This window comes from Xiphias gladius, chromosome 14 (assembly GCF_016859285.1).
Source record: "Xiphias gladius isolate SHS-SW01 ecotype Sanya breed wild chromosome 14, ASM1685928v1, whole genome shotgun sequence".
In the NCBI taxonomy this organism is placed as follows: Eukaryota; Metazoa; Chordata; class Actinopteri; order Istiophoriformes; family Xiphiidae; genus Xiphias; species Xiphias gladius.
This window is the reverse complement of record NC_053413.1, coordinates 23379337-23404776: the sequence shown is the minus strand read 5'-3', so window position 1 is coordinate 23404776 and position 25440 is coordinate 23379337. Positions and strand designations below refer to the sequence as shown.

The 25440-nt window shown below is 43.2% G+C and overlaps 3 protein-coding genes and 1 non-coding gene across 4 annotated transcripts in view; all 4 read left to right on the top strand.

Annotated features, from left to right (window-relative positions):
- atp1a2a (ATPase Na+/K+ transporting subunit alpha 2a) overlaps positions 1 to 7347 on the top strand; it is a 34310-nt gene extending 26963 nt beyond the window's left edge. The window contains exons 18-24 of the mRNA XM_040143245.1: positions 428 to 582; positions 2672 to 2795; positions 4647 to 4792; positions 4888 to 5018; positions 5168 to 5269; positions 5511 to 5602; positions 7263 to 7347. Coding sequence (XP_039999179.1) covers positions 428 to 582; positions 2672 to 2795; positions 4647 to 4792; positions 4888 to 5018; positions 5168 to 5269; positions 5511 to 5602; positions 7263 to 7291 — 779 coding nt within the window. The 3' untranslated portion in view covers positions 7292 to 7347. The remainder of the gene's footprint in view (positions 1 to 427; positions 583 to 2671; positions 2796 to 4646; positions 4793 to 4887; positions 5019 to 5167; positions 5270 to 5510; positions 5603 to 7262) is intronic.
- A 2354-nt stretch (positions 7348 to 9701) lies between these two features.
- On the top strand, positions 9702 to 14546 carry sdhc (succinate dehydrogenase complex, subunit C, integral membrane protein). The gene is made up of 6 exons (XM_040143974.1): positions 9702 to 9817; positions 11508 to 11567; positions 11722 to 11823; positions 12838 to 12899; positions 13806 to 13969; positions 14285 to 14546. The coding sequence occupies exons 1-6, from the start codon at positions 9801 to 9803 to the stop codon at positions 14387 to 14389; spliced, it is 510 nt and encodes a 169-aa protein (XP_039999908.1). The 5' UTR covers positions 9702 to 9800; the 3' UTR covers positions 14390 to 14546.
- A 1673-nt stretch (positions 14547 to 16219) lies between these two features.
- trnar-ucu lies at positions 16220 to 16293 on the top strand. Its single transcript has one exon. It is a non-coding gene; the product is annotated as a tRNA-Arg (tRNA).
- A 2339-nt stretch (positions 16294 to 18632) lies between these two features.
- The window catches only part of cadm3 (cell adhesion molecule 3), an 85363-nt gene continuing 78555 nt past the window's right edge, over positions 18633 to 25440 (top strand). Inside the window, exons 1-2 of the mRNA XM_040144176.1 lie at positions 18633 to 18740; positions 20450 to 20606. Of these exons, the coding sequence (XP_040000110.1) occupies positions 20516 to 20606 (91 nt within the window). The 5' untranslated portion in view covers positions 18633 to 18740; positions 20450 to 20515. The remainder of the gene's footprint in view (positions 18741 to 20449; positions 20607 to 25440) is intronic.

The window sequence follows — 25440 nt, the reverse complement described above, 5'->3', positions numbered from 1 at the left end:
ACATGTTCAACTGCAAAATGTGTTAGTGGTCAGCATTCAGAGACCTGAAAGTTTGCCTGTTTTACCTGACCGCTTTGCCCTCAAGGACTTGACTTGAGAGTTGCCACAAGAGACTGGAGTTTAAATCTAAAGTAAGGTTGACTAATATGGTCTAAGAAAAACCAATAGTAATGTGGATGTCCTGACGAAGCAGGGATAGGGATGCCAGCGATATCATTTTGTATTTAAGTCTGGAAGGTTCACTTGAACATGATGAAGCCTATAACATCGGGAAAAGACAATATTCAAACTACCATGGTATTATGTAACCAATATGCCATCCAATATCTACTCACATACTGTATCTCAGTATAAGTAATATATCAATATAGACGTATCTCCCAGCTCTACTTTGAAGTATTCTCTCGTGTGTTTTTATTCGTCGTAGGTCGTCTCATCTTTGACAACCTGAAGAAGTCCATTGCATACACACTGACGAGTAACATCCCAGAGATCTCGCCCTTCCTCCTCTTCATCATCGCCAGTGTTCCTCTTCCCCTGGGAACGGTGACCATCCTCTGCATCGACCTTGGCACTGACATGGTGAGCAGTGTTTGGTTCAACTCCTTTAATTAGTCCCTCAGTCCCTTTGTAGACATGCTAACGATAGTTTTTCCCCTCCATTATCTCAATCAATACTTTTGACAAAGTTTCTGAAAAATGACCACTTAATCGACTTAAAGACTGCTGGCAAGCTCATAATGCACTAATCACTGAACACATCTTACTTTTCTTCTGGCCTTTTGGATGTTGCTTTCTGTGTTTGTGTTTGGAAAAAAAATGTAGCTTTTCAGGGAACTTTCATCCTCTTTATACAATACTGTACACTTTTAAACTTAGTGGAATTTCATTGCACAAAGATGATTTTTAGTGATTGTTCTCATTGCAAGAATACCATTTAGTGGCAGTCTTTCTTTAATAGACAAACTAAAGGTGAGATTAAGGAAAATGGTGTTAATACTGGTGTCAAATGTGAGTGCCTTCAGGTAAAAAGAGTAAAATGATTGGTTTAATTTGTTCTTTCGGTTGGTGGGAGAAATTTGCTTTTGGCTCACTGCCGACGTCCATTTGTTTAAGCAGAACAAAGAGCGGGTGACGCTCACATACAGATTTACATTTCACAGCTCTGCCTTTTCCAGATGCCAGTCTCTCCATTGTATTTCCGGCAGCAACAAAAAGAGTTGCTGGCACACTGCATGCCTGAGGGGTGTAATCCATCACTGCAAAAGAAAGGAAGCACACGATGGATATGTTCAAAAGGACTTGTTCACTCATGTTCATTACTATGACTTTAATTTTTCCTGCTCTCAACTACCAGACCTAAGTGTGCAGCTGAATCTCATATTCAACTGCCAAGAAGCATTTTAAGTCTCCACAGGATAAAGATAAAGAGGAACAGCTTGCTAAGATTGTTAATAAAGCAGTTCCGCTTATTTAACTCAGGTGACATAAAAAAAAATTAATTTCTTTGGTTTTCTAGCAGCAAGAAAGATTGGTTCATGTTGACAAATATTTACTTAACTGTCTGAGATCACAGGGATAGTGCATTCTTTATTGGCTGTATCTCTCTTTAAAGACGTGATGATTGAGGTTTAAAAGCACCTCGTTTGTGCTCCTGTTTTGCATATAAGAACCGTTCCCTTCAAAGTAACATGCCTGCATGTATTCAATAACTGCTGGCGGAGATGTCTGCTTTGAAGAGTAAGACCCTAAAATGAAAATACTGAGATATTCAATCAAGTACCTTAAAAGTGTTTATAGTACAGTATACGAGTAAAAACTACAAATTTCCCATGTCTGCTCGTGAGGCTGTTAACAGCTTGTTAACAGTCTAGTTCAACTCCAGGCTACAGGCTCCAGGGCTCTGCTGAGATTTAGCAGTGACAAGCAGCACTTGGAGTCTGCTACGATTATTTTTAGCAGGCACTGCCGTGTGGAAAAGGATGGCTGCAAAAGATGTTCATCAAAGCAAGATGTGGCACACTTAGGAATGCTTCAAGGATGAAATTTGGATATTGCGCACAGTCACACACACGTACACACTTTCAGAGGTGTAAAAAATCAGCGCCAGGCATAGGCATATCCCTTTTCCCTCTCCTTGTCTTTGTCAACTGCTGTGGGTCAGGGGAATGTAACACCAAAACAAAGCGGATTTGTAGACCACAGAGTTTGTGTTCAGCTTTCACACAGTGCCAAGTCTTCACCTCAAATCCCACCTAAGTCTCAGAGATTTCCTTCCCTAAATCAAACATATTGCTCTGTTGCTTACCTGGTAGAACCGGCCAATATAAGATCTTTATTACAGGGACCTTTCTACCCTCCCATTTTATGAGTGACTTGAAATTCACTATCAGTCTCTCTCTTTCTCTCTCCTCTTGTCTCCTCTCCCTGGCTCTCTCTCCATCATTGTCAACGCTTCTTTATTCCCTCCCCTTGCCCTTTTTCTGTCTTTTCTCCTTCCACATGGTGATTGAATGCTGAGTTATATTAATAGTGCTATGTCTAGTCTACTCCGTGTCTGGCACTGTCATCGTGCCTTTGAACCGATGCCACAAAGACAAATTTCTTGAACATTTATCGTACAGGGTGCATAAAAGGAGCAGATTCTGTACTATCCTCCCATCTCTCCCAGGTTCCAGCTATATCATTGGCCTATGAAACAGCGGAGAGCGACATCATGAAACGCCAACCAAGGAACCCCAGATCTGACAAGCTGGTCAATGAGCGACTGATCAGCATGGCCTATGGACAAATAGGTTTGTCCTCTCATGTCTCGTAACCCCCCCTGCGCCAAAGCTCTTAAACTTGAATCACTGTGACAGGTCTCCTGTAGTGACGTTATGGTGATATTAAACAGCACCAGCGTAGAGAACATTAAATATTGACATTTATCAGAAATTTTGGCATCTCTTACTGCCGCTGTAAATGTTTAGGTCTCTACAGTTGAGGAAAATAAATGTACAGGGGAGCAGCAGTCAGGAAAGAGACCCTCAGTTTTCATCTAATTGTCCTGACATTTACGGCAAATTGATAACAGAGAGTGCAACTATTTCTACTTAATCTTGGTCATGTCTCACTGGTTGGAGCTTCACTTGAATGCGTGCTTTTTATCTTCGTTTTTATATGTTTTGGGAATAGTGAAGAATCAAAGGTTGGCCCAATTTCATAGGCTGTTGAATAGGTCAAAATATGACGGGGCTTCACTGGATGACATACAATTTCAAGCCGTACACATTCAAAACACTGGTGTTAGTGGGGAAAAACCTTTGCAGGTCGCATCAAAACACATTTACAAACCACAGTACTGACATTCCAGCTTGGAGTCCTGAAGCTTCCACACTAAGCACTTAACTAATCAGATCTAGAGTGACGCAATATATGTGACGGTAAAGTAAAACTGCCAACAACACAAGCGACCACCGACGAGGAAAAGTCAAAGCACCGGCATCTGGAAAACAGATGCAGCCAATTTTCCCACCACTTACATAGTGGTGTTAAAATCTATCAAAAATAAATGGATAATAAGATGATACGATGATTAATAAGATTATTAATAAGCATTGTCTCAATCCTTGATCGGTGCTTGTAGAGGTTTCTCTATATTTTGAAGACTTAAGCTCTAAAATAAGACGTCCATCACAGTGAAAATGTTACGCCCACTCTGACAACATAAATTTACCAACATTTATTAAATTAAAACTCACTTTCGGCTATCTTTGCTGTCCTCAGCTGTCTAGAGCCATTTGCTTACAGAACAGCAACATTGTAGAGGGCAGAGGGAGGAAAATATAATCACCTGTGCTGTTTCTTTTTTTTTTAATTTTTATATACATCAAGTGACAAAAACCAGGTGCACTGAGGCTGAATATCTAGAGCTATACACACTTTCTAGGGATACAGATCAATTAATTTTTTATATTTGGGTACAATTCCTGTAAATAAATAATTCAAAAATACTGGACCAGTGGTCTTATTTGTGCTGCTGGCTGTCAAAATACAGGCATTACCTTTAGATACTGTTATTTTTGCTACTTGTTCTTTAAAGACAATCCTACCCCTGCTGCTACGTAAATCTAATCGATGGCCCATGATTTACACAGTGGTCTTGTATCAGCCCATCCATTAGCTAAACCCACTATATGTTAATGTTAATTTATACTGAGATCCCAGAATTTCTCTGAAAATGGTTTAAGTAGCACTGACATTAGTGTCCGGAAAGAACTGTGTAAACTACTACTAATTACAATGAAAGGTTTTCAGTTATAAATGATTGATACTTTAATATTGTCTCGGGTTTAAATTGAATAGTTCTTTCAAGGATATTCATCTGAAAACCAAGAACTGCTTATAATGTCAAAACAAGAAACTAAACTGTAATTAAGATAAATAATACTTTGTACACTTGTATATATTTCATCTATAATTAGTACCAAATTACACAGTGCTCTCCATGAAACTTTCATTAAATTAATAGGAAATTACAGATCTGTAAAATAAAGCATCACCATAAAATGTAATATTATGTTTAGTTGACCCTTATATCACAAAAAATATAAATGTTGTGGCATTGATCCCCTATTAATGTGGCTGCACATTTCTTAAAACAGGTATGATCCAGGCTCTGGGTGGTTTTTTCTCCTACTTTGTGATTTTGGCTGAGAACGGCTTCCTCCCACACACCCTGTTGGGCATTCGCATCAAATGGGACGACCGCGAAGTCAACGATCTGGAGGATAGCTATGGCCAGCAGTGGGTAAGGAGCGGGGACAAAGACAAACCAAAACACCCTTTGAATATTTCCTCACTCACGCAGGAATAAATACAATGTGTGTGTCTCAACCTTGGCAGACCTACGAGCAGAGGAAGATCATCGAATTCACCTGCCACACCGCCTTCTTCGCCAGCATTGTGGTTGTCCAGTGGGCCGATCTCATCATCTGCAAGACCAGGAGGAACTCCCTCTTTCAGCAGGGCATGAAGTAAGTAAGGCAGGAAGGCAGGTGGAGAAGAAGATGGATTAAAGGACGTAGGAGGGCAGGAAAGAAGAGAGGATTTCTTTAATTAGTCTGAACCTTCATTGTTCCAACCTTGTTCTGTCTCTGATTTGTTCTTATTTTCTGTTCAACAGGAACAGGATCCTGATCTTCGGGCTGTTTGTTGAGACTGCTCTAGCTGCCTTCCTCTCTTACTGCCCCGGAATGGACGTTGCTTTGCGCATGTACCCCCTGAAGTACGACCTGCATATGCATATCTCCAACAAACAGAAAAATAACCTCTTAAAGACCTAACAGGCTGCCATAAGCCTGCCAGTCTCCGACTTTAAATGAAGCCTGTGATCTTCTTAAACACCACGTCTTATCCTTAATATTCAAAAATGACTGCAATGAATTTCACAATTTAAACTCTGCCTGTGACTCACTGCTACTCTGTCCATCCCTGCCCCTGTTATAATCTTTTTTCATTCCTCTCAGGATCCTGTGGTGGTTCTGTGCCTTCCCATACAGTCTGCTCATCTTCATTTATGATGAGGTCCGTAAATTCATTCTGAGGAGGCGCCCTGGAGGTAAGCAGTTACTAAAGAGAAAGTAATATTAATAGGTTTCAACCTTGTTTGTCTTGTTAATAAGCTAGAGGGGGGAAAAATGCTAGGTGATGAAATAGTGGTTGACATCCCTATATAAGGTCCACCAGGACCTTTAATACCATCCTCTGTACTATCATTTAAAAAAATAATGATTCCTAAAAGAGTAGACTGTCCACTCTTTTAAAGACACGCTGATTGACAGAGCCACCACAGCTCTGATCTGCTGATCTGACCAGAAGGATCTCAGCAAGCATTTGACGGATGGTGACGTGCAGGAGAAGAACGGGTCCAATATCAATTCAAAAGAGCACAAAAATTTTTTCATAAAAACAGCTTTGAACTGTTTTGAACTGAGATCAAAAAGGAATGTAAAGGTACCAATTTTACAAAACAATGTCGGTAGCAATTATGGATGATTATTGACGACAAAGGAACAACAACACAACAGGGTTTTTTACAACATTGGTGCCAGCTGTCATATTGAAATCTCTTTCATTTTTCTTTTTGGGATAAAGTCCATGATGCGATTTTTGCACTTCACATAGTTTTCACAGGCAGATTCTAAGGTGGTTTTTCTGGTATTTTTATATAAATTACAAACCAGGAACTCACCTACACACATTATTAATCCTACATTCAGCCAAAAAGGAGGCTTTATGCCTAACCCTTAGCAAAGCGCTGAAGTCTATCAAGCGTCCAGCAGAATGCTAACCACTCAGTGCAGTGCCACTCTCCAGCCTTCAAAGCTGCAGCCTCTGCAACACTTGACTGATTACTGTTAGTCTTGCAGGTTTGATTTCTGACAAAATAGCATGTAAATGCACCGCTGTCTGGCAGTTTGCCTGTGAATTCGGTTTGATAAATGGAGCATAAAAACACAGCTAATAAACAAGAAAACATCCAATGGTGAAAATCACACACGCACATCACCACTGTAATCTAATTTGATCTGATTCTTGGGCCAAGGACCACATCTGCACCAGATTTCAAGCAAGGTCCTTTGTTAATTTTTTAAATATCTTGCTGATAAACAGACCAGGGGTGAAAACATAAGCTACTTCCCACTGTGTTAATGGATTTATACAAAAACATTTTGTGATTCTTCCTTTGGCCCAAGGGTAAAAAATCTTGAGCAGTGTGCAGTGTGTGAATTTACAAACATGTAGGCAGAAATCTTTTTAGACTCAGTCAACTAGTGAGCATATGTAAAACCACAAAACAGATTATATCTGTCCAACACCGACCGAAACAGTAGCAAATGATGAGAAAGGAAATTAAAGCAAGCTGATGAGGACACTTGAGATATGCCCCCAAAGATCATACGCAAGATATGGGCACACTACAATGGCTCAAAGTCTGTTCACCGCCACGGCGTTTCGGCTGATGAGGGACAGGACATGGGGAGACAAATATAATTTATCGTGAAAGTTAATCATTTCTGCCAATCAGTGTGTCACGGGCTGCTGATCAGAGTCTTAGAGTTATGAGTGGATTCATTTGGAAATGTACAGAGGCAAAGGCAATGAGATGAATACAAATAGAGCGCTACAAAAGAATATTATGAAAACTGCGCGCCTGTCATTTTGGTCTCTGGCACTTTCTCTCTTTTGCTTATTCTGTTTCTGTCTCTCTCTTCCAGGTTGGGTGGAGCTGGAGACATATTATTAACATTCAGAAAATGTCAGTTGGAATTGTGTGTCTGTGAGTGTGTGCGGGTGTATGTGTATTCGTGTTTGTGAGGGTATTACCGTGTGTGTGCGTGTGCGCGTGTGTGTGTGTCAGTTGTAATATTGCATGGATCAGTTCACAAATCTGATTATCATAAAAATATGGCTGAAAATACGCTTTTGATTGTGCTTTGAGTTTTTCTTTCTTCTTTTCTTCTTTCTTTTTTTTTCCAGCAGAACAATGGTATTACACTTTTGTGCTTTACATAAACTGTTACCAAATCTGATTTATCGTGGCCTGTTTGGCTATAAAGGAATACCAAATGTTCTTCATCATGTGAAATATACCAAATAAAATGTATTCCAAAAATATCCCTGACCAGTGATTTAGTTATTACTCATTAGTTTGGTGTTTGGTATCATTCCTTATTGATATCATTGGACCTTATTGCTTTTTAGTTTGTTGAGGGTTAGAACTAAAACTGGTAGAAGATACAGAACAGCTTTTCAATTTTATTGTGAAGGACACCATATGTACCAATAAGTGTACGTTACCCAAACCACATATTGTACACTACTAATTACCATTACAAAATTTTAAATTTTCAGGCATTTTCAATCACATTACTCCCATTTCACCGTCCCTTACTGTGACTTTGTATGTAAGTCTACCAGTTGATTCTACATAATGCTGCACGGGCTCACACAGGCCACACTAAAAGACCGGTTGATCAGCCAGGCAGATATATCAACCCAATATTGCTTTATAAGATACCTGTCTATGAGTATCGGCACGCCAGCCAGTAAGTTACAAGAAAGTGCAGGACAAAAATGCCAAAGGTATAACAGGTAATTTAGAAACCATGTTTCTGTTAGATAGATTGTTCACCAGAGAGCATTGACAATTTTATTTTTTAAATGTAAAACGTTCTGCTTAATACAATAATGTCTGTACAAATATAAATATGGTTATCAGATTTTTAAACTCTAAAATATCAATATTGGTATCAGTCTCAAAAATCCAGCCATTGTCAGGTTCCAGTAATGCTCATATTTTCCGGACATCATCGATTTTTGTATATCCTCGTCTTCTATTCACTGGACACTCGTTACCTCGCTGTCAAAAAAGTCAAGGAAAGAAAACTGGCAGCAAAGCATTTCCCTCCCAAAGAGTCAGGTCTCTGTGGACGCTACTTGTTCAGAAATCTTTAAGTCTGAAGTCAAGGGCAATGTCAAAACGATTCTAAAAATGAGTTGGATTTTTGTTTCAAATCTCATATAACCAACGTAAGCCTTGTCTACTTTGAGTGGTGTCTTTTTATACTGAATACAACTTTAATATAGGAATAGGCCTACGGGAACGCAGTGTACGGCTGCTCCTGGGTATCACTAACCTTGCTACCATTTTGCTCTCTGTATGAGTGTGTGTGTGTGTGTGTGTGTGTGTGTGTGTGTGTGTGTGTGTGTGTGTGTGTGTGTGTGTGTGTGTGTGTGTATGCGCGCAGCTGTGTCATCTTTCAATACTTTGAAATACCTGTTCTGTGCATTTATAATACCTGTAAATGCACAGGGGTGCTACTGCATGTTTCTCTGTGTTTTCCTACCTGCGTGGGGTTTTACAGGCCACTAAACATACAAACCTGTCTTTAAACATAACTTCTTACATTACTTTGCAAACAAAGAACTTTGTCTTAACTTTGTCTATAAATTAGCCTGAAAATAATCGATTCATTTAGACAAGTAGAAGTCCTGAAGAAAATCCTCACAGTTAAGATGCTGGAACCAGAGAATATTTTGCATTTCTGCTCTGAAAACAACTTCAGTTATTAATTGACTATCAAAACAGTTTCCAATATTTATTTATTTACTTTATTCAAAAGGGAACAAGTAAGATGTTTAACAAAAAGGTCACCCTTTGGTGTACTGTACCTGAATTAGCTTAAAGCCAATTTTCATCATTAGTCTCTTGGCAGGTCACAATTAGAACAGTGGCAGAGCAGCACTAAACACACTAGACGAAGTTACACACAGTAGAAATTCACACACACACACACACACACACACACCATAACAACACTATGTGTTTGTTAGACTAATTGAAAGCAAGGATATATGTATACAAACCGCTACATTTATAAATATACTGTAATTAAAATAAATCAATAAATGTATTTATTGATAAGCAAATCGATTAGTCGACTGAACATTTATTTTATCGTAACCTATTTGTTTTATTTATTTATTGCCATATTTTACAGTTGGAGGGGCGGACAATGGACGCATTTCTCTACAGGCTCACCGGTATGAAAACATTGGGTGTGTAATATGATGTGAAAAACACCAAAAAGCTCGTACATGCGAATGGCAGAAAGGGGGAGGTGGAAATCACAGCCTTTCGCCAGCATCTTCACCTCAGCCTGACCGACTCCCACCTTCCGCAAACGGGTCCCGGACGAACGGGCGGAATAACAACATCCGCCACCGTCACTTCCGTTCGCTGCCTGTCAAACATGGCGCTGCTTCTAAGGTCAGTACATCTGTGCTACATAACGGTTGGGCAAAGGGAAAGCCTTTTGGGCCATACTTTGGGGGTTATCGTATATAATGGACGCGTTTTCAGCATAATGCCGTTATAGCCGAGGACAACGCGCCTGAGTGTAACTTTTTTCTTTGGTTTATTCTACTTATGTAGTGTAAATATGGACCGACGTAGCGCTAGCTGACAAAACGCTAGCGGGCTAGCAGTTATCCGGTATATTGGAAAGCTAGCAGAGAGTGGACTTTGGCTCTGATTATTATTAATGAAGGACTTAAGCGGCTCTGTTTGCTGCCTTTACCCTTCAAATGGGCGTTGTTTGGCACAAACGCAATTCGCCGCCGTTTGCTAGCCTTCCTAATAGGGGGGGTTTAGTCTTGTTTAGCATGGAGTTAACTGGACGCTGCTACTCTGTCCTGCCTTTACTAACAAAGTATTAACCATGGGGAAAGTCGAATGCTCGTCGAACTTTGGCCACTTCATTGACTTAAGGCGGATGTTAAAGATAAGCACAGCGTCCCTTAGGCTTATCAAACCACTGCCCCCAGGAGTCTCTTTATTCCTTCTGTCGCATGATAGAGATGTAGTTGACCCTCCTTTGCTTGGGTTTGCCTGTCTTGTTCAGAACTGGAATCTACACTGTTGTAGTCTCAGATGGCATGCTTTTGTAACTATTTTACGTAAGGCTTTCCTCCGATATAGATATGAACACTGCTGTACAAAAGTTTGAGGCACTAAAAAGAAAATGAGGATGCTTTCAATATAATGCCATGAATAATTTTTATTCATTAGTTCACTTCATACAAAGTGCATTAGACAGAAAAAACCTAAATCAAATCAATATTTGGTGTGACCACCTTTTGGCTTTTACACAGCACCAATTCTCCTAGGGCAGTTTTTCATGGTACTTGTCAGGTAGGTTGTTCCAAGCATCTTGGAGGACTTGCCACGGTTCCTCTGTGGATTTAGGCTGTCTCCGTGTCTTGCGTCTCTTCGTGTAATCCCAGACGGACTTCATGATGTTGAGATCGAGGCTCTGTGGGGGTCATGCGGTTTTTTGCAGGACGTCCTTGTTTTTCTTGTTGCTGAGAATCATTCTTTATGTCTCCCTGGTGGTGGTGTGTGATGATTAAGGGTCTAAACATCTAAAGTGTCTAAAACTATTGAACAGTACTGTATATCTGTGCAGGGTAGCATAAGAGTAGTAAGTTGAAGAGACCATTCTTTCAGTATGTCTGTAGTGTTATTGTAGACAGCATCATTTATATTATTTATGTACTTATTCACAGAATTCATTAATAGATGTGAGTAAGTACTGAAATATTCTCACCCGTTTTAATTTTTTTTGGTGTGATATTCGTGTCACTGGTGTTGCATCAAAAAGATAGGTGCCAGAAATAAGATTTCTGCTTAATGTGCTCATTTCTCACATCTGACTTGTTTTTTCTTTTATTGATCTGCTGTCATCCATTTTTTGTATATTTTTTTTCCCTCAAACGCTTTTTGGAACAGTCCTATTATTAAAAATTCTACATAAGTAAAGTGGAGGTGTACAAGATACTGTGGGTTTGTGTGATTTTTTTTTTTTTTTTTTCCCCCCCAACCAGTATTTGACCACAGACATAGAAACCCTGATAGCAAGTCTCAATTTTAACACTTCTTTCATGTCTCTTGTCTTCAGGACATTGGCCCGTCAGGGTGTCTGTCTCTCCAGACCACAGTACAGTGTCCTCTACAATCAGTGAGTTGCATTTGTGTTTGTTTGAGAGAGAGAAAAAGAGCAAGAACACTGTTTTCACATACATATGCTGCTACTACTCATAGTAATGATGCCGATACACAAATGCCAGTTCTCTCTCTCTCTCTCTCTCTCTTTCTCTCTCTCTCCACTACAGTGCTGCTCCAATGGGAACCACAGCTAAGGAGGAGATGAACAAGTTTTGGGCCAAAAATGCCAGATTAAACCGACCCATGTCTCCCCATCTCACCATCTACAAGTATGTACTTTATCCCACAGACAGTACAGGATGTAGCCTTTATTGTTCAGAAAATAATCTCAAGTAAAGGATGGAGACGACTCAGTTGTTCAAGTGAAAGTTTTTATTTCACAATCGAATATTACTTCTCACAGTTGAATGTCTGCTATTTTTTTTTTTTTTTTTTTTTTTTTACAATTCATTTATATAATATATTTTAGAATATTCGTTGACAGCCCTAATGCTTCATTTATGTATTATAATTTCAGCTTCATATTTTCAAAGACACTAAAAGTCTGGTGCAGCACATCATCCAAGTTGAAAATGATATTGCTGTTAAAGTAATAAAATTTTCTGATCATGCAGTGATTCATTCTGTTAATCCCTATGAAACAGCAGGAAAAGCCACCATTACCAGAAATTTTCATGCTTTTGGATACATGTAGTGCAATAAGCACCTTGATCTACTGTCGGGCAGTCATTAGAATCCTAAAATCTGAAGTAAAAAACACATTTTTGCTCAGTATGTCTACCTAGCAATTGCTCGCCAGGTTTCCGTCCAAATTTTTATGGCTGATCTTTGTCTGGGCACGTTGCCTCTGGCATTATGAATCCTACAAAATTGGTTGCTTAGAAGACTGGTGATCTAGTGAATTTAAATCATACTCTACCACCTGTTTTAAGTTACTCTGTGTAAGAGCATTATCTTCATTTCTAACCGTACATGCAGACACTGAAATCTGTGGAAGTCTCAACTGTCATTCACTTGTATTTGAAATTTTAAAAACACCTCTCATGCATAGGGCTCACGGCTTCACCGTGTGAGTCTTACCACTTTGAGTTTGTGTTGCTGCTTGAAGCTGAAAAATAGTAGTGCATTGCAGCGATGCGACTTGTCAATCACAGCCTAACCTGACACAAAGCATTTCTTACAATGATAGTAGAATGCTTCGACTCGCAGTTTGCAGTCTGTTCCAGACATGTACAGTATATATGCCATTATAGTAAATGTGCTGCACTTTCTTTGCATTTCAGATGGTCTGTTCCTATGATGATGTCCATCACACACAGAGGAACTGGCGTGGGGCTCAGCGGAGGTAACACATCCGTGTTTTCTTTGTCATCCATGAGTTAGGTTATAGATGTGCCAGTGACAAGTCTTTTGTTTCCCTCTGTAGTTGTGTTTGACCTCAAACTGATCAAAATATATCAGATACATATACACATCAAATTGATGATGCATGTGTGAGCCTTTTTGTTGTTTGTGTTATTTTGTTTTGGTCCTATTCTAACATCGAAGTGAGGCTATTCTGCTGCTGCTGTCAGCTTTTGATTGACCCTGACAATATCCCCAGGGCATTGTGGTACATCACTATTGATTTCTGCTAAGAGCATTTACTGGCATTATAAAACAGAAGATGTTCATTACAGTTCAACGCTTTGCATGTGAAAATTAAGTCTATAATTGGACTTCTGACCGCTTTTAGTCATCTGCCTGGTGTAAGGTTGAGCCATTGTTACCGTGACATAGTACATCGGTACGGTTGACCTTGATGTACCATGCTGTAAAAGCTGGGTTCCTTTTTTTTTTACATGGTAATGGGTTCAGTAAGGGTCAGCGCCCTCAACTGCCACTTTAACTCTATATTGAGACATACACAATCACTGCGTGTCAACTTTCCATGAAAATATCACAGTGTCTGAAATCAGCTCTCTGGGCTGGTAAAGATATTTTACTTACTTAATTTTTTAATATATATTTTAAATGCTATTATGCATTTAGAATTAAAAACTGAGTTTAATTTTAGGTCAGCAGGGAAGAAGTCTGCTTACAGGCAAGACTCGTATAACTCAGGTGTTTGAACAGAATTTTTGTATGTCGGTTTTTGATACGTTAATTTCATGTTGAAATGCATGCATATCAAATCTTTCTTTAACACATTCCATAACACACACGCAAACCTTGTCCAGTCTCCGTTCTTATTGCTTCTGTCTGTTACCAGCTATCTCAGCATTTGCGATGGCAGCACTGGTATTACCGGGAAATTACCCATACTACCTGGACTTGATCCAATCGCTGTCTGTCGGCCCCTTTCTCATTGGGTTAGCCAAGTTCGGCATCGCCTTCCCTGTATCTTATCACACCTACAATGGCATTCGCCACTTGGTAAGATTTAATCATTTGATTCATAGACCTAGCAATTGTTTGTCTTTTTTTTTCTCCTTACTGGAGTATAATTGAGATTCATTGGTAATTTGTTGCCATTACACTGTTTGGTGTTTGGTGTCGTCTAAAGCTATTGAAAAAAGTAAGATTTCTATGCATTTTAAAATGTTTTTCATTTTTGACATGTTTGCTTATTTTACTGTGTTAATAGAAAGCAGATTACATTTGCCTGCATTTATAAACTGACGATGTCTCTTATGCTAAATCGCATAACTTCTTCTCTCTTTTTCATTTGTTTATTATTATTTAATTCAGTGGTGGGACATAGGAAAGGGCTTCAAAATCCCCGAGGTCTACCGCACCGGCTACACAGTTATTGGTCTGTCCATCGTCACCTCCATAGCCATGGCTTTGCTGTGAGCACGGGAGCAGGAGATGAGCAGAAAGGAGAGGAGAGGACAGTGTTGAGGGGAATGTGGACTGGATGCACTGTGGGAATTTTGTGTATATGTTCTGTTTTGGCCTACTGCAGGCCCCATTTCATCAAAGTAATAAATAAAGAAATATATTATGCTCTATGCAGAAAAGGTGTTGTGATGTTTTGTCCCTAGGAATTAATTATACTCTGGAAAGCTTTGGGGTCAGCAGCAAGAGTGCAAAGTGCATGTAAATGTGACCTAGTTTATTTCACACTTGTTGTTTGTGTTAACAACCAGCAGCCAAAATTAGACATGTCCTACATGTAATATCATTATGTAATTTGTCTAATAGTGCTGCAACGTCAAATTCATTAATCACTTTGCTCGGTCACTGCCAGCCAAACCAGTGTGTGTGTGTCTGTCTGTCGCCTCCGTGTACAGGAATGTGTGTTAGTGTCTGTAGAGCGACTGTTTACTGTAGGCTGTCATTCATATTTTACCTTCTCCAGGCCGCAGCTGCTCAGATGCATTTTTAACACGAGGAAAGAGGGGGGCTGAAATGTGGAGAGGCAGCCCAGCGGTGGAAGCTGTGTAAGTGAACAGGCACCTCACCGGCAGCCTGCCTCAGGCCCTACCTCCCACTGTGACGCACGGGAGCACCTGAACAGCTTTTGTCCTCTAGTGTGAATAAAAGCAAGCCGTGGTGTAATGTCAGGTCCAACTCAATTTATGCAGGGTACAGAAACAAATGCGGATGGGGGTGGAGAAAAAAAAACAGCAAAGAAAATCGTTCCGCGGTGGAAGCTGCACCCAAACTGTTTTGCGTCAGCCGGTTTGAAAATGCTTCGGCTTGGTTCAACTGAACTTGCACTGAGAGACACACAACGCGACCACCTAGTCTAGCCAGCTCCAACAAGATTAGTTCATGGGTTTGCTACTGGTGGCTTGGAAGAAAAATGCTGGTCAACTTGCATTTGTGTTCAGTTTTCTATTGACAAAATTTTATTCATTCGCCACGCATATGATCAAACATATTGCCTGTAAAGGACACAGTTAACTCTCTACAGCAACTGTCAGTTTTTATAAAACGGGTTAATTTAATGCTTTTCATAGTGTTATATTCCCCCAAGAGCCATATCAGCTCCGTTAATGGATGATCATCTCTATATTTAACTGTTGCCCGCTCGACATAATTATCTGCACTTGCACAGTGGCTCTCTCTCGATGTGACTTTTGGTCTGGTTGCAGTAAATTTGGCATCTAGATGATTCCCTGCGTTGAGTCTGATCCGTGCCACAAGCTCACGGCCGCCCGAGCCAGGGGTCCATTCGGCCTGCAGCTCTCTGTTGCGACCGACGGGGAAATTTGCTCGAACTCTGCAGAGTATAAGACTGGATTTACTTATAGTCTGTTCACACCAAATCTGTAGAAATATATTCTATTTTTAGAGTAAACCAGAAGCCGAGGCAATAAAAAAACATGGACTGTTCACTGGAGACATTCCCTGCAAGGAATGAGCACTTTGCTTCAAAGTTATTGATGCATTTACGATGTAAGATGTTCCATCTTTTGGTTTTGCTCCGATAATATCACCATTATGATGTTTTGACGAGATAACCTGCGTGAAAGCGATGGGGGTGGAGAGCGGGGGCTCTCGCCGTCTCAATGAGTCACAAAGAGACTAATGATTATGCGGCGGCAGCACCCCCTACAGGGCGGCAAATTACTATCCACGGGGCTGCGGTCCTGATGCTGAGGGATGGTGAGGATGCTGCGCAGGGCTGGGAGGGGGAGTTATAAACCCGCTTTTGATGGAAAAAAATGTGCCTCAGTCTCTGTGGCGCAATGGAATAGCGCGCTGGACTTCTAATCCAGAGGCTCCGGGTTCGAGTCCCGGCAGAGATGAGAATAAAAAGGGTTGTGGCTTTTTGGATGACAGGAGATAGAAAAAAGAAAAGGCACAGACATTGTTTTACATCTTTTGCAGGCAGGACGTATCTTGCCAGGCTGCTCTGCCTACAGATGCGACGGATGATGGGAGAATAGATAGAGAGCCAGATAGACAGAGCGACAGACAGACAGACAGACAGACAGACAGACAGACTACCCTGAATGTGTTTATTTCGCAGAGGCCAAACACTCAGTGCGTCTGGACTGAATTTTAATGGCCATTTCACATGGACAAGCCTTTTCAGCGCGCAAGAGGTCAGCGCCTTGATAAAGCCAGGGACCACAGCTCCGCTGTAGCAGCACAGCGCGGGCTCCGTAGCCCACCGGTTAGCTGCTGCCGGGGCTGCGCGCTCAGGCTCTGGTCTTACACGGTCATCACGTAGGCACCGCAGGACACGACTGCACCGTGCAGCCTCGCCGTGTGAAACTCAGTGGACAGGCGCGCGCGCTCGCTCGCTCGCTCGCACGCGGGCACGCACGCTCGCTCGCTCGCGCGCGCTTTCAGCACCTGGGGCTAGTCGGTCACATAAACCAGAGCAAAAGCTTTTCCAGTGCAGCGCCAATGACAAAACATTTAAAGCCCCTTTTTCTCGCCCTCGTAACAAGTGTTTAATGATGCCAGATGCTCCCGTTTGGTTTTAGGGACAGAAGGAGAGATAAAGACTCCGGTTTACTTTGAACATTAATGACTCATAGTGCCAGAAAATGGTGTCGTCTCAGGATTTTTTGTGTGCAGATTTCGTATTGAATTACAGACTCTAAACACGATGTGGTGAGCAGCGCATGAGGATCGCAGCGGTCGCTGTGTGTGTGTTTTTATTTTGTTGCTTTAGTTCAATCAGAGTGGGGACCTCTCTGGGATCCTTTCAAGGACCCTTGAAGGTGGACTTTAGTTTTCTGCTTGAGGAAAAAAACCTACATTATCCCAATCGTGGGGGCCCAGAGCAGAGCTATTTGTTTTTTTGTTTTTTTTTTTTTTTAGTGTGGAAAGCAGCTGCTTGCTTGAAGATCTCTCAAACGCCCCGACTCCTCTAACCCCCCCCGGCTCCCCGTGGCTTTTATTATTTTGTATTTTCTCCAAAACCCACCTCCCCCGGCTTCAGCTTGTAGCCACCACCACTGATTGGGCTGTCGTGCGGCTGTCGCCATCCATGTTTAACCCCATCATGCCTCCCCACACACAGACCTAATCCGCCAGTAAAACTAATCCTTAATCCTCTCTGGCAAGTTGAACACCCCCCCCCCCTCCTGATTCCCAAACGGGCCTTGACGCATGAAACGTCAGAACTAGCCCATATAGAGCACTCTATGATTATAGATTATAGATATTGGCAAAGTAACCATTCCCAGGGGGTAGAAACATTACGATGCCACGGGGTTATTATACAAACTTTGAGGTGATAAAAGATATAGAAAGCTACAATGAAGTCAGTGTCAGAAGCGCAGGCGAGCAGTAGGCTGTTGTAGGGATATGACACACTGAGATAGAGCAAGTCGCACAACTCCACAAGGCCGAGGACTCAGTAATAACATCACCATATTGCAAATGATCAGGCCTACGGGAAATAGCGCTGCGCCTGACTGCGAGATAGGAGTAATAGCTCCATAATGTCGGCGATAAGAAACATTACAGGCCACTGAGAACCGTGACAATCAACTTCGGGTGACCTCTGCTGCGTCATCCCGGGGGGGGGGGTGTAGGCCTAATCCTGTGATAAAATATCAGCGGGATACTCAACCTACTCGGTATCAAACCTGTAGATAAGGGGAGCAGAGCTATCCCGGGAAATCCTACGGTAACGCACTGCCACACCAGCTACTAAAACACCATGTGCCATAGCCCGATAAGGTCGGGGCGGACTCACTGTGGAGTATTATAGGAACGTTATGATGATTTTTCGGTATGGTGAGATCACACTTCCCTATCTGCTCCATCTCCTTAATGTTGCTCTCAGCCAGTAGGCCCCTGCTCTGGCCCTGTTATCCCCGGTGGTACGGGCCAAATCGTATTAAAATCCCCTCCCTCCCTCCCTCCCTTTCCTGCCTCCCTCCCTGCCTTGTCCCCTCCCCTCCCTCTCGTCTTTCAGACAGACTGTTTTTGCTGCAGTGAACGGTAGCCGTGGAGAGGGAGCGAGCGAGCGAGCGAGAGATAGAGATACAAACACGGAGTGAGAGAGTGAGGGAGAGAAAGAGAGAGAGAGAGAGAGGAGGAAAAAGCAAGAAAAACAAGGAGTCGGGCGAAGGAACGAGGAGATAAAAAAAAAAAAAAAAAAAAGTCGATAAAAGCAGATTGAGAGGAGGCTCCGGACAAGCGACTGCTGCGCATCAAAGCGGGGACCTTACTGGGGACCTTATTGGAGACCAGCGCCAACAAAACCCGACTCCGGAGGCGGAATCTAACGGTGTGTGTGTGTGTGTGTGTGTGCGCGGTTATTACAGAGCACTGCTTCGCAATTTGTGTTATTGTCCAGGGTTAGGCTGTAGCCTGTAGGGCGGACAGGAGACACCTGTCAGTGCTGACGCTTTTCCGTCTCCAGGAATGTGTCTGTGTGCGCACTCAGGGTAGGTGGCAGGGTGTGTGTGTATGTGTGCGCGCGCGTGAGTGTGAGTGTGTGTGTGTGTGTGTGTGTGTGTAATCCATTATGCCAGCCCAGGGAGAGAGCTGTATAATCCCTGCGTGTTTTTCTAATTTACTCTGAATATGCGTTTTGTTGCCGGGCTGCCTGAGCTTTTACCCGACTCCTCTCCCCTTCCTCTTCTGTCCCAGCTCCGTTGGCAAAAAAAAAAAAAAAAAGCATTACAACTGCGCGCTTTGTGCAGCAGCCACCTCTCCCCAGCCTTTACAAGAGTCTCTAAATCTCATCCCATTAGTATCAGATATTTCTGCGAGCGAGGGAGAAGGTGTTAGAAAACACGCTCCGAACTGAACTGAGAATCACTGCTCTCGTGCTCCCGCGCTCCGTCGCAGCGATGCAGGTAGCCACCACGAGCTGTTATTATTGTTGGGCTATTATTCTCATCATTACTATTACAAGTGTCCACGGAAGAGCAGGTCGCGTGAATTTTTGTTAAAAATCTCGCCCGGAGTGGCCGGATTATTTCCCATGGACGCACTTGTTCTAGTTTTGTTTTCATTTCTCACCATCACTCAACAGGAAGGGCTGGAGCAACAATCAACACAGCCCCCCCCTCCACACACACACACACACACACACACACACACACACACACCCTCCCCCCAACCCAACCCCTACATCCCTACCCATCCCGTGCCCCCTCGCCCCACTCCTCCGTCCCACCCTCTGTCCCCGCCCTAACCGCCCGCCCGTCCCGCAGGCAACAATCCATCCACGGTCCCCTCCCAGGGGGGGGACAACAAGGCAGCGTTTCACAGAGGGACCGAGGGCTCACCTCGGCGCAGGATACTGCTATTTTAAGCAATGTGCGTTAGAGAGAGAGAGAAGGGGAGAGTGTGTGTGTTTTGTGCGCCTGTGTGTGTGTGTGTGAGAGAGAGAGAGCGCGAGAGAGCGAGAGAACGAAAGCCTGAGACGCTATTATGCACGTCTGTCCGTCTCCAGTCTTGTGCAAACCGCACGACTGAAGCGTATTCTCAGCGGGCGACAGGTGCATCGCTCCGCTGCTGTTGTGATGTTGTTTCCTTTCTTCTTCTCTATTTTCCCATGACCAGCTGGGGGAATGTTCCATTGCGCTATTTCTAATTAGCGCGAGTTAGTTGGAGCTCGTTTATGTGCTGTCCAAAACACTCGTTTTCCTTCATTCCACAGCTTGTTAAAGTAGATGAATAAATTCACAGTTATATGAACCCCCCCCCCCATTCTTCTCCCCTCATTACCACCTTTACGACGCCACCGTTACCATCTCCTTCGCTGTTTGGCTCTATTACCGCCCCCCTCCCCTTACCCCCGCCCTCCTCAGTTCTCTCAGTATGGTATGACACAAGCAGATCGATGAATACCCATGGAGCAACGCGTGAGTAACGGGTGGGCCAAGCGTTTACACAGCAGCCGCCGACCAATGGCTGGGGACGCAATTAGTGGCCAGTCGGCATGCCCCGCTTGTTTTCTTTATCTCGCTGCTGCTCTCCCTGCAGGTGACTCTCCAGAGCTCCTCTGCCCTCCTGAGGATTCAGTGAGACAGGCGGATCTGTGCGCCCACCATGGCCTTCCCATCAGCCCCCTCAGCACTATGGAGTGCCAGCTTATTGACAGTACTACTCGCAGCTGCGGTTCACAGCAACATTGTCTACGGTAAGCACCTCTCTCCCTCTTTATCTACCAGCCTCCTGTTCTCCCCATCTCACTGTCCCTCCCTGGGCCCCTGACCTCCCCGACCCTCTCTTTCTGTCTCCGGTGGTGCCCCTTGTCTGTTGACTTGAGGCTTTTCCGTTGTTTCCTGTATTATGACAAGGGAATCAGAGAGCCGTTAATAAGCACATGGGACACCCCCACCTACCCAGACCCCGGTGGAATTTCTGCCGTTGTTTTTGAGGAATGTGTGTGACTTGCACGTGGGCACAGGGCGGCACACGCACATGCACACTACAGGTCCTCGCTGGTGTAGCGCACTTGCCCCTTGGCTTCCTCTTCTCTTTCTCTCTCCCTCCCTCCGTGATATCTTCAGTCACTCGATTTGCACTCACACAAGAAGCGCAAGAGCAGGCGCACGCTCGCACGCTGGCACTCCTCCTTTCATGTTCACCTGCTCAGCGTCTCTCTGTCTTTCTCACACGTGCGTGGACGATATCTGAAGTTCATGCAACCTGGAGATAAGCAGCAATCATCTTGTACTTTCTCAAATAGCAACACGGGAGTGTACGCACTTAACGCGCACATATAATACAGGCACCTGAAACTCGTCGTGGCTGAACCCGTGACGAGTCGAGCGCAGCTGAAAGCGGATGGAAGAGAGGATTTGATGAGAGAAGCACTTTGTAATGATATCATCCCTGCTGTGAGCACCAAGTGAACAGGAATACACTGTCCAATGTGCTTTTCCAATTACATAACACTCAAGTGACTGGCTGCCAGTAATACAACCTTTAGAGGGCAAATTGTGCCGATGGCGAAATAGAGCATCATGATTGACTCCTAATCCATAGAAAATTGATTGACACAGGTAGAATCGTTGGCATTTTCTCATTACAGTTGCAATTTAATTGCACGGAGTGTTTGGCACAGAAGCACAAGATGATAGGGCAGGTGAGAAGGCTTCTAGTAGACATTCCCTAATTTGCACATGCAATATACATCCTCAGAGATCCCTTGCACTCTCTTGTGCGCACCCACGCAATTTCACAAATCTGAATACATCAGTGAGTGTACGGTGCAAGTTCACGCATGTACACATGCATGGTGTACACATGTATGCACACAGATATGCAGGCACATGCACCACACTTCCTGGACTTCCGCTCTGTTTACCGACATCAGCTGTTTCTACTTTCTGTTGAATTATGCATACGTGTGTTTCTGCATGTTTGTGTATGAGGTTTGGGAAAGTGAAGGATTATCACTGTGAGCTCTCCGTGGTCAGAGCAGTAAAAAGTGAGAAACAATCTGACTGTGCCAAGAAGCTGGGATGAGGTCATTGCTAAACAAATGCAAATAGAGGCCTGTCAAGGCCCCGAAAGCTGTTGGAGATGAGAAATGCAAAAACAATCTCCAGATTGAGGTGCTGCTGATGAAATATCAATCTCTCATCAGAGTGCTGACCCCGACCGTGTAGCTCGTCATTGAAACGAAAGCAGCGGTTCGTTATTTGGGTCCGAAAACGATTTTGGCTCGCATTCAGACACACGTCACATTTGATTAAGGTGTGCCTAGCGGGAGGCCTGACTGTGCATGACCAATTCTTGCTTTGGTTTCACCTAAGCACTGTTTTGCATTATCATGTCAGTCAAGGAGAGTAATTAAGGCTGGGACGACTGACAGTGTATAGGAGATGAGAAAACACACCAAAGAGTGCAACTGAGAGAAGAGAGGAAGCTGGGATGGAGCACTGACTTAAGAGACTTTCAGTGGGCAGGCTGTAAACCATTAAGTTGTAATCAAGGTCTCTTTGTCATTCTGTTTTGCTATCAAAGTAAAATCAAATATTCATATTAACTATGCTGAAATAAAACTAATAGAGATTCTGCAATTAAATCAAGTATCGCCATTGTCAAAAAGGTTTGGAATTAAAATTCTTGGCCCATTTGTGCTACATAGGAAGACATTAATCAGAATCAAAATGTATAATTTCATCAAGTAAAGTGCATGAATTTGTCCTGTTGGCGTTGGCGCAAGAAACACAGACATTTTGTTGCCTTTCTTACTGGCAAACAAGGAACTGAGCTCTCGTGGGACCTCACACACCGCACCAAGAACAGTGCCAAAAATTCAGCAGACAGGAAACTATATAAATGTGAATCTTGTATTGACTGTTCTATAGTGTCCAGACATTTGAGCAATGTGGCAAATAGTGGTGTTGCAGCTTCAGAGGTAAATGTTGTGTGTAAGCTGCAGAGCACTGGTCCATCGCTCACATCTCTCCCGATCAGTCTGATTGGTGTTGTTATGACACACCAGCAGAGCTGTTAAGTAGAAGATGGAGTAGGGTAGGGTAGGCAGTCAGCTAAAGCTGTCATAATGGAGATCTCCATGCTAAGAGGTCCTGGAACTGAAGGGTCTACTTAACATAAATAATTCAATGTTATGTATCAGAGGAAAAACGATTAGCTCAGCAAATCAATGTGAGAGCAGATGAGCCATGAAAGAGCAGGACTGCCCATCACCGCTGTACTCAAGAGTACACAGTGAATTAAAAACATGTAGACTTATTGTCTCTTTTCATCATCAAAGAAGGAAAGAGAGACAAAAAGCCTCCCCCGTGAGTTATGGAGTTGATTATCATACAGCGCCCAACAGCCTGCGGGTCACGATCATTTAGATTCCTGACCACCCCTGGACTCCCAGCTCTTCCATTTCCACTGCCTCATCTTCGTTAGATGTATGTTAAAGTCGGGGCAAGGACAGCACCGACTCTGTTTTTTTCTGAATTTATCTGTGACCAGGCTTGCTTAGAGCGAGTGAACGAATCGGGGAGACACTAATTGCGCACCATTTGACATGCATTTCCACAGCTGGATGTGCAGCCATGCACTGCGGATGGAAAGGGCCTCTCAGAAGGACACAGATTAGGCATGCAATTGGCCGGCTGTGCCCTGGTTCTGTGCAGCTGACCCAGTTACCCCGGGGCTGCTGTGGAGTGTGGAGGGTCCGTCTGCCGGAGCACTCTTTAGACAGCAAATAGAGCAGCGTGCACTGGCCCCCCATCGGCCACCTGGCCCTCACATCCACAGCAGCCTGATCCCAGACCCCAGGAGAATGTTTGCATTTGTGACAAGAAACATGCCTAATAGTTTATTTACCTCGACGAGTTCTGCTGGTCGGAACAACTGAATGAAGTCCAATGCTTCCAGCTGAGGCCAATAATGAATAAGGATTAAAGGATGGGAGCAGTGTGGGCCAATCGTAATGTGGTAAGATTTACAGGCGGGAGGGCTCTGCATGTGTGTGCCTCTGCCAGTGGTTCACTTTATCCTGCCACAAAATGGGCTCCTTCCCCCCTAGACCAGCTCTTTCTAGCTGGCTTGATGCCCACTTCCTGTGTGTGCTGCTGTTGTTTACTGTTGACTTCCTGTGTGCCAAGATGGGGGAACATTTGGCTAATACACAGTACGGCTAGTACACAATAGCAGTAGGCGGTTTGGATGGGAGGCCTCTGCCTGTTAACAAGGCTGACTGATAAGCAGTGACTCATTAACAAGCCGAGGTACACAGAGCCTGGGGGAATTACCGCCTAGCCACTGTGACATTAATAAGAGGCCTAAGCTATTTTTCCATTTGGCTCTGCTGGCAGAGGGCTAAACCAGTGGTTTCCAATCTCAGCTCTGGCTATTTACTGGCTCCGGTGCTTTTCCATTTGTTTCAGCCACTGGTTACCTGGTCTGATTGGAGTGGGGAAGATCAGTATTGTCGGAGTGCGCTGCAGTTAATGACATCTGCTGCTTCAATGGAAAACCAGACACCTCTCATTAGTTTTCTGCAGATTCATTCAGAAACATCTGGGGAGGAGCCTGATTAATTCTTCTCATGCTGATCATGCCAATTAATTAGCAATATGTGTGTTTTCTAAAAGAAAAAAGACAATGACATATACCAATGTATATCCTAGATTTCAACAGTGAGACTGATGAAGATTCTGACACTATATATCAGCACAATGCAAAAGAGCTCCAAGCAGCAGTCTCCTATCAGAATTTAAAATCCAAAACCATATTACCCCCATTGTCTCTTGTGTTTATTATTCTCTGATCCTTTAAGTGTTTTGTTGTCCAGATCAGTTTTGTGATTACAAATTGGATCCCGATTGGCTGACATTAGTTTGCAACAGATTCACATCTGGCAGAAAACCAATTATTTCTCCTGTTCATCATGCCGATTAATTAAGGCGCTGTGGCTGATTGATTAAACTCCCAACAAAGCTCTAACCATGAGCACTGGACCCCCAGGGGATGATTTGCATCACACATTATGCACATTGCTATGTCCTCATGTTAACTTCATATATCTCTCCAGACATGGTGAAACATTACACACGTGTAAGCGACAGGAAGAGAAACTCACAGCTCAACACGGCACAAGTTTTGATAAGTCATTTGTTTAAGCAGAATTCAAATGCAGTGTCGTGCCAGTATCATCGGATCTTAAAGGTATCAGGAGCACCCAAACAAGAATCCATTAGACCTCATCAATCTGAGGCAGATCTCATCCACCCAGGTCCACTCAGGCAATGTGAGATTACACCAGAGCAGATCAATCTTGCTTGCTATCATCATAATAACAGCAAATGCCATTTAGAGACTGAAAGAGAGAAGGGCTTTTGAGATTTTGCAAAGCGTTATCACACTTAGCTTCCTCTCAGGTGCTCTTAAAAGACACATCACTCTGCAGCAACTCAGGGTCAAGAAAAATAGGGGTCCCGCGTTAGCAGAGCTGTCAGCTTTAAACCATCACTTCACAACGACACCGCCGATTAAAC

What these genes read in the sequence shown, in the direction of transcription:
- sdhc (XM_040143974.1), top strand. An exon ending in CCCCATCTCACCATCTACAA is followed by an intron (nt 11,824 to 12,837) that starts GTATGTACTTTA and finishes TTTGCATTTCAG; the next exon opens with ATGGTCTGTTCCTATGATGA. An exon ending in ACAATGGCATTCGCCACTTG is followed by an intron (nt 13,970 to 14,284) that starts GTAAGATTTAAT and finishes TATTTAATTCAG; the next exon opens with TGGTGGGACATAGGAAAGGG.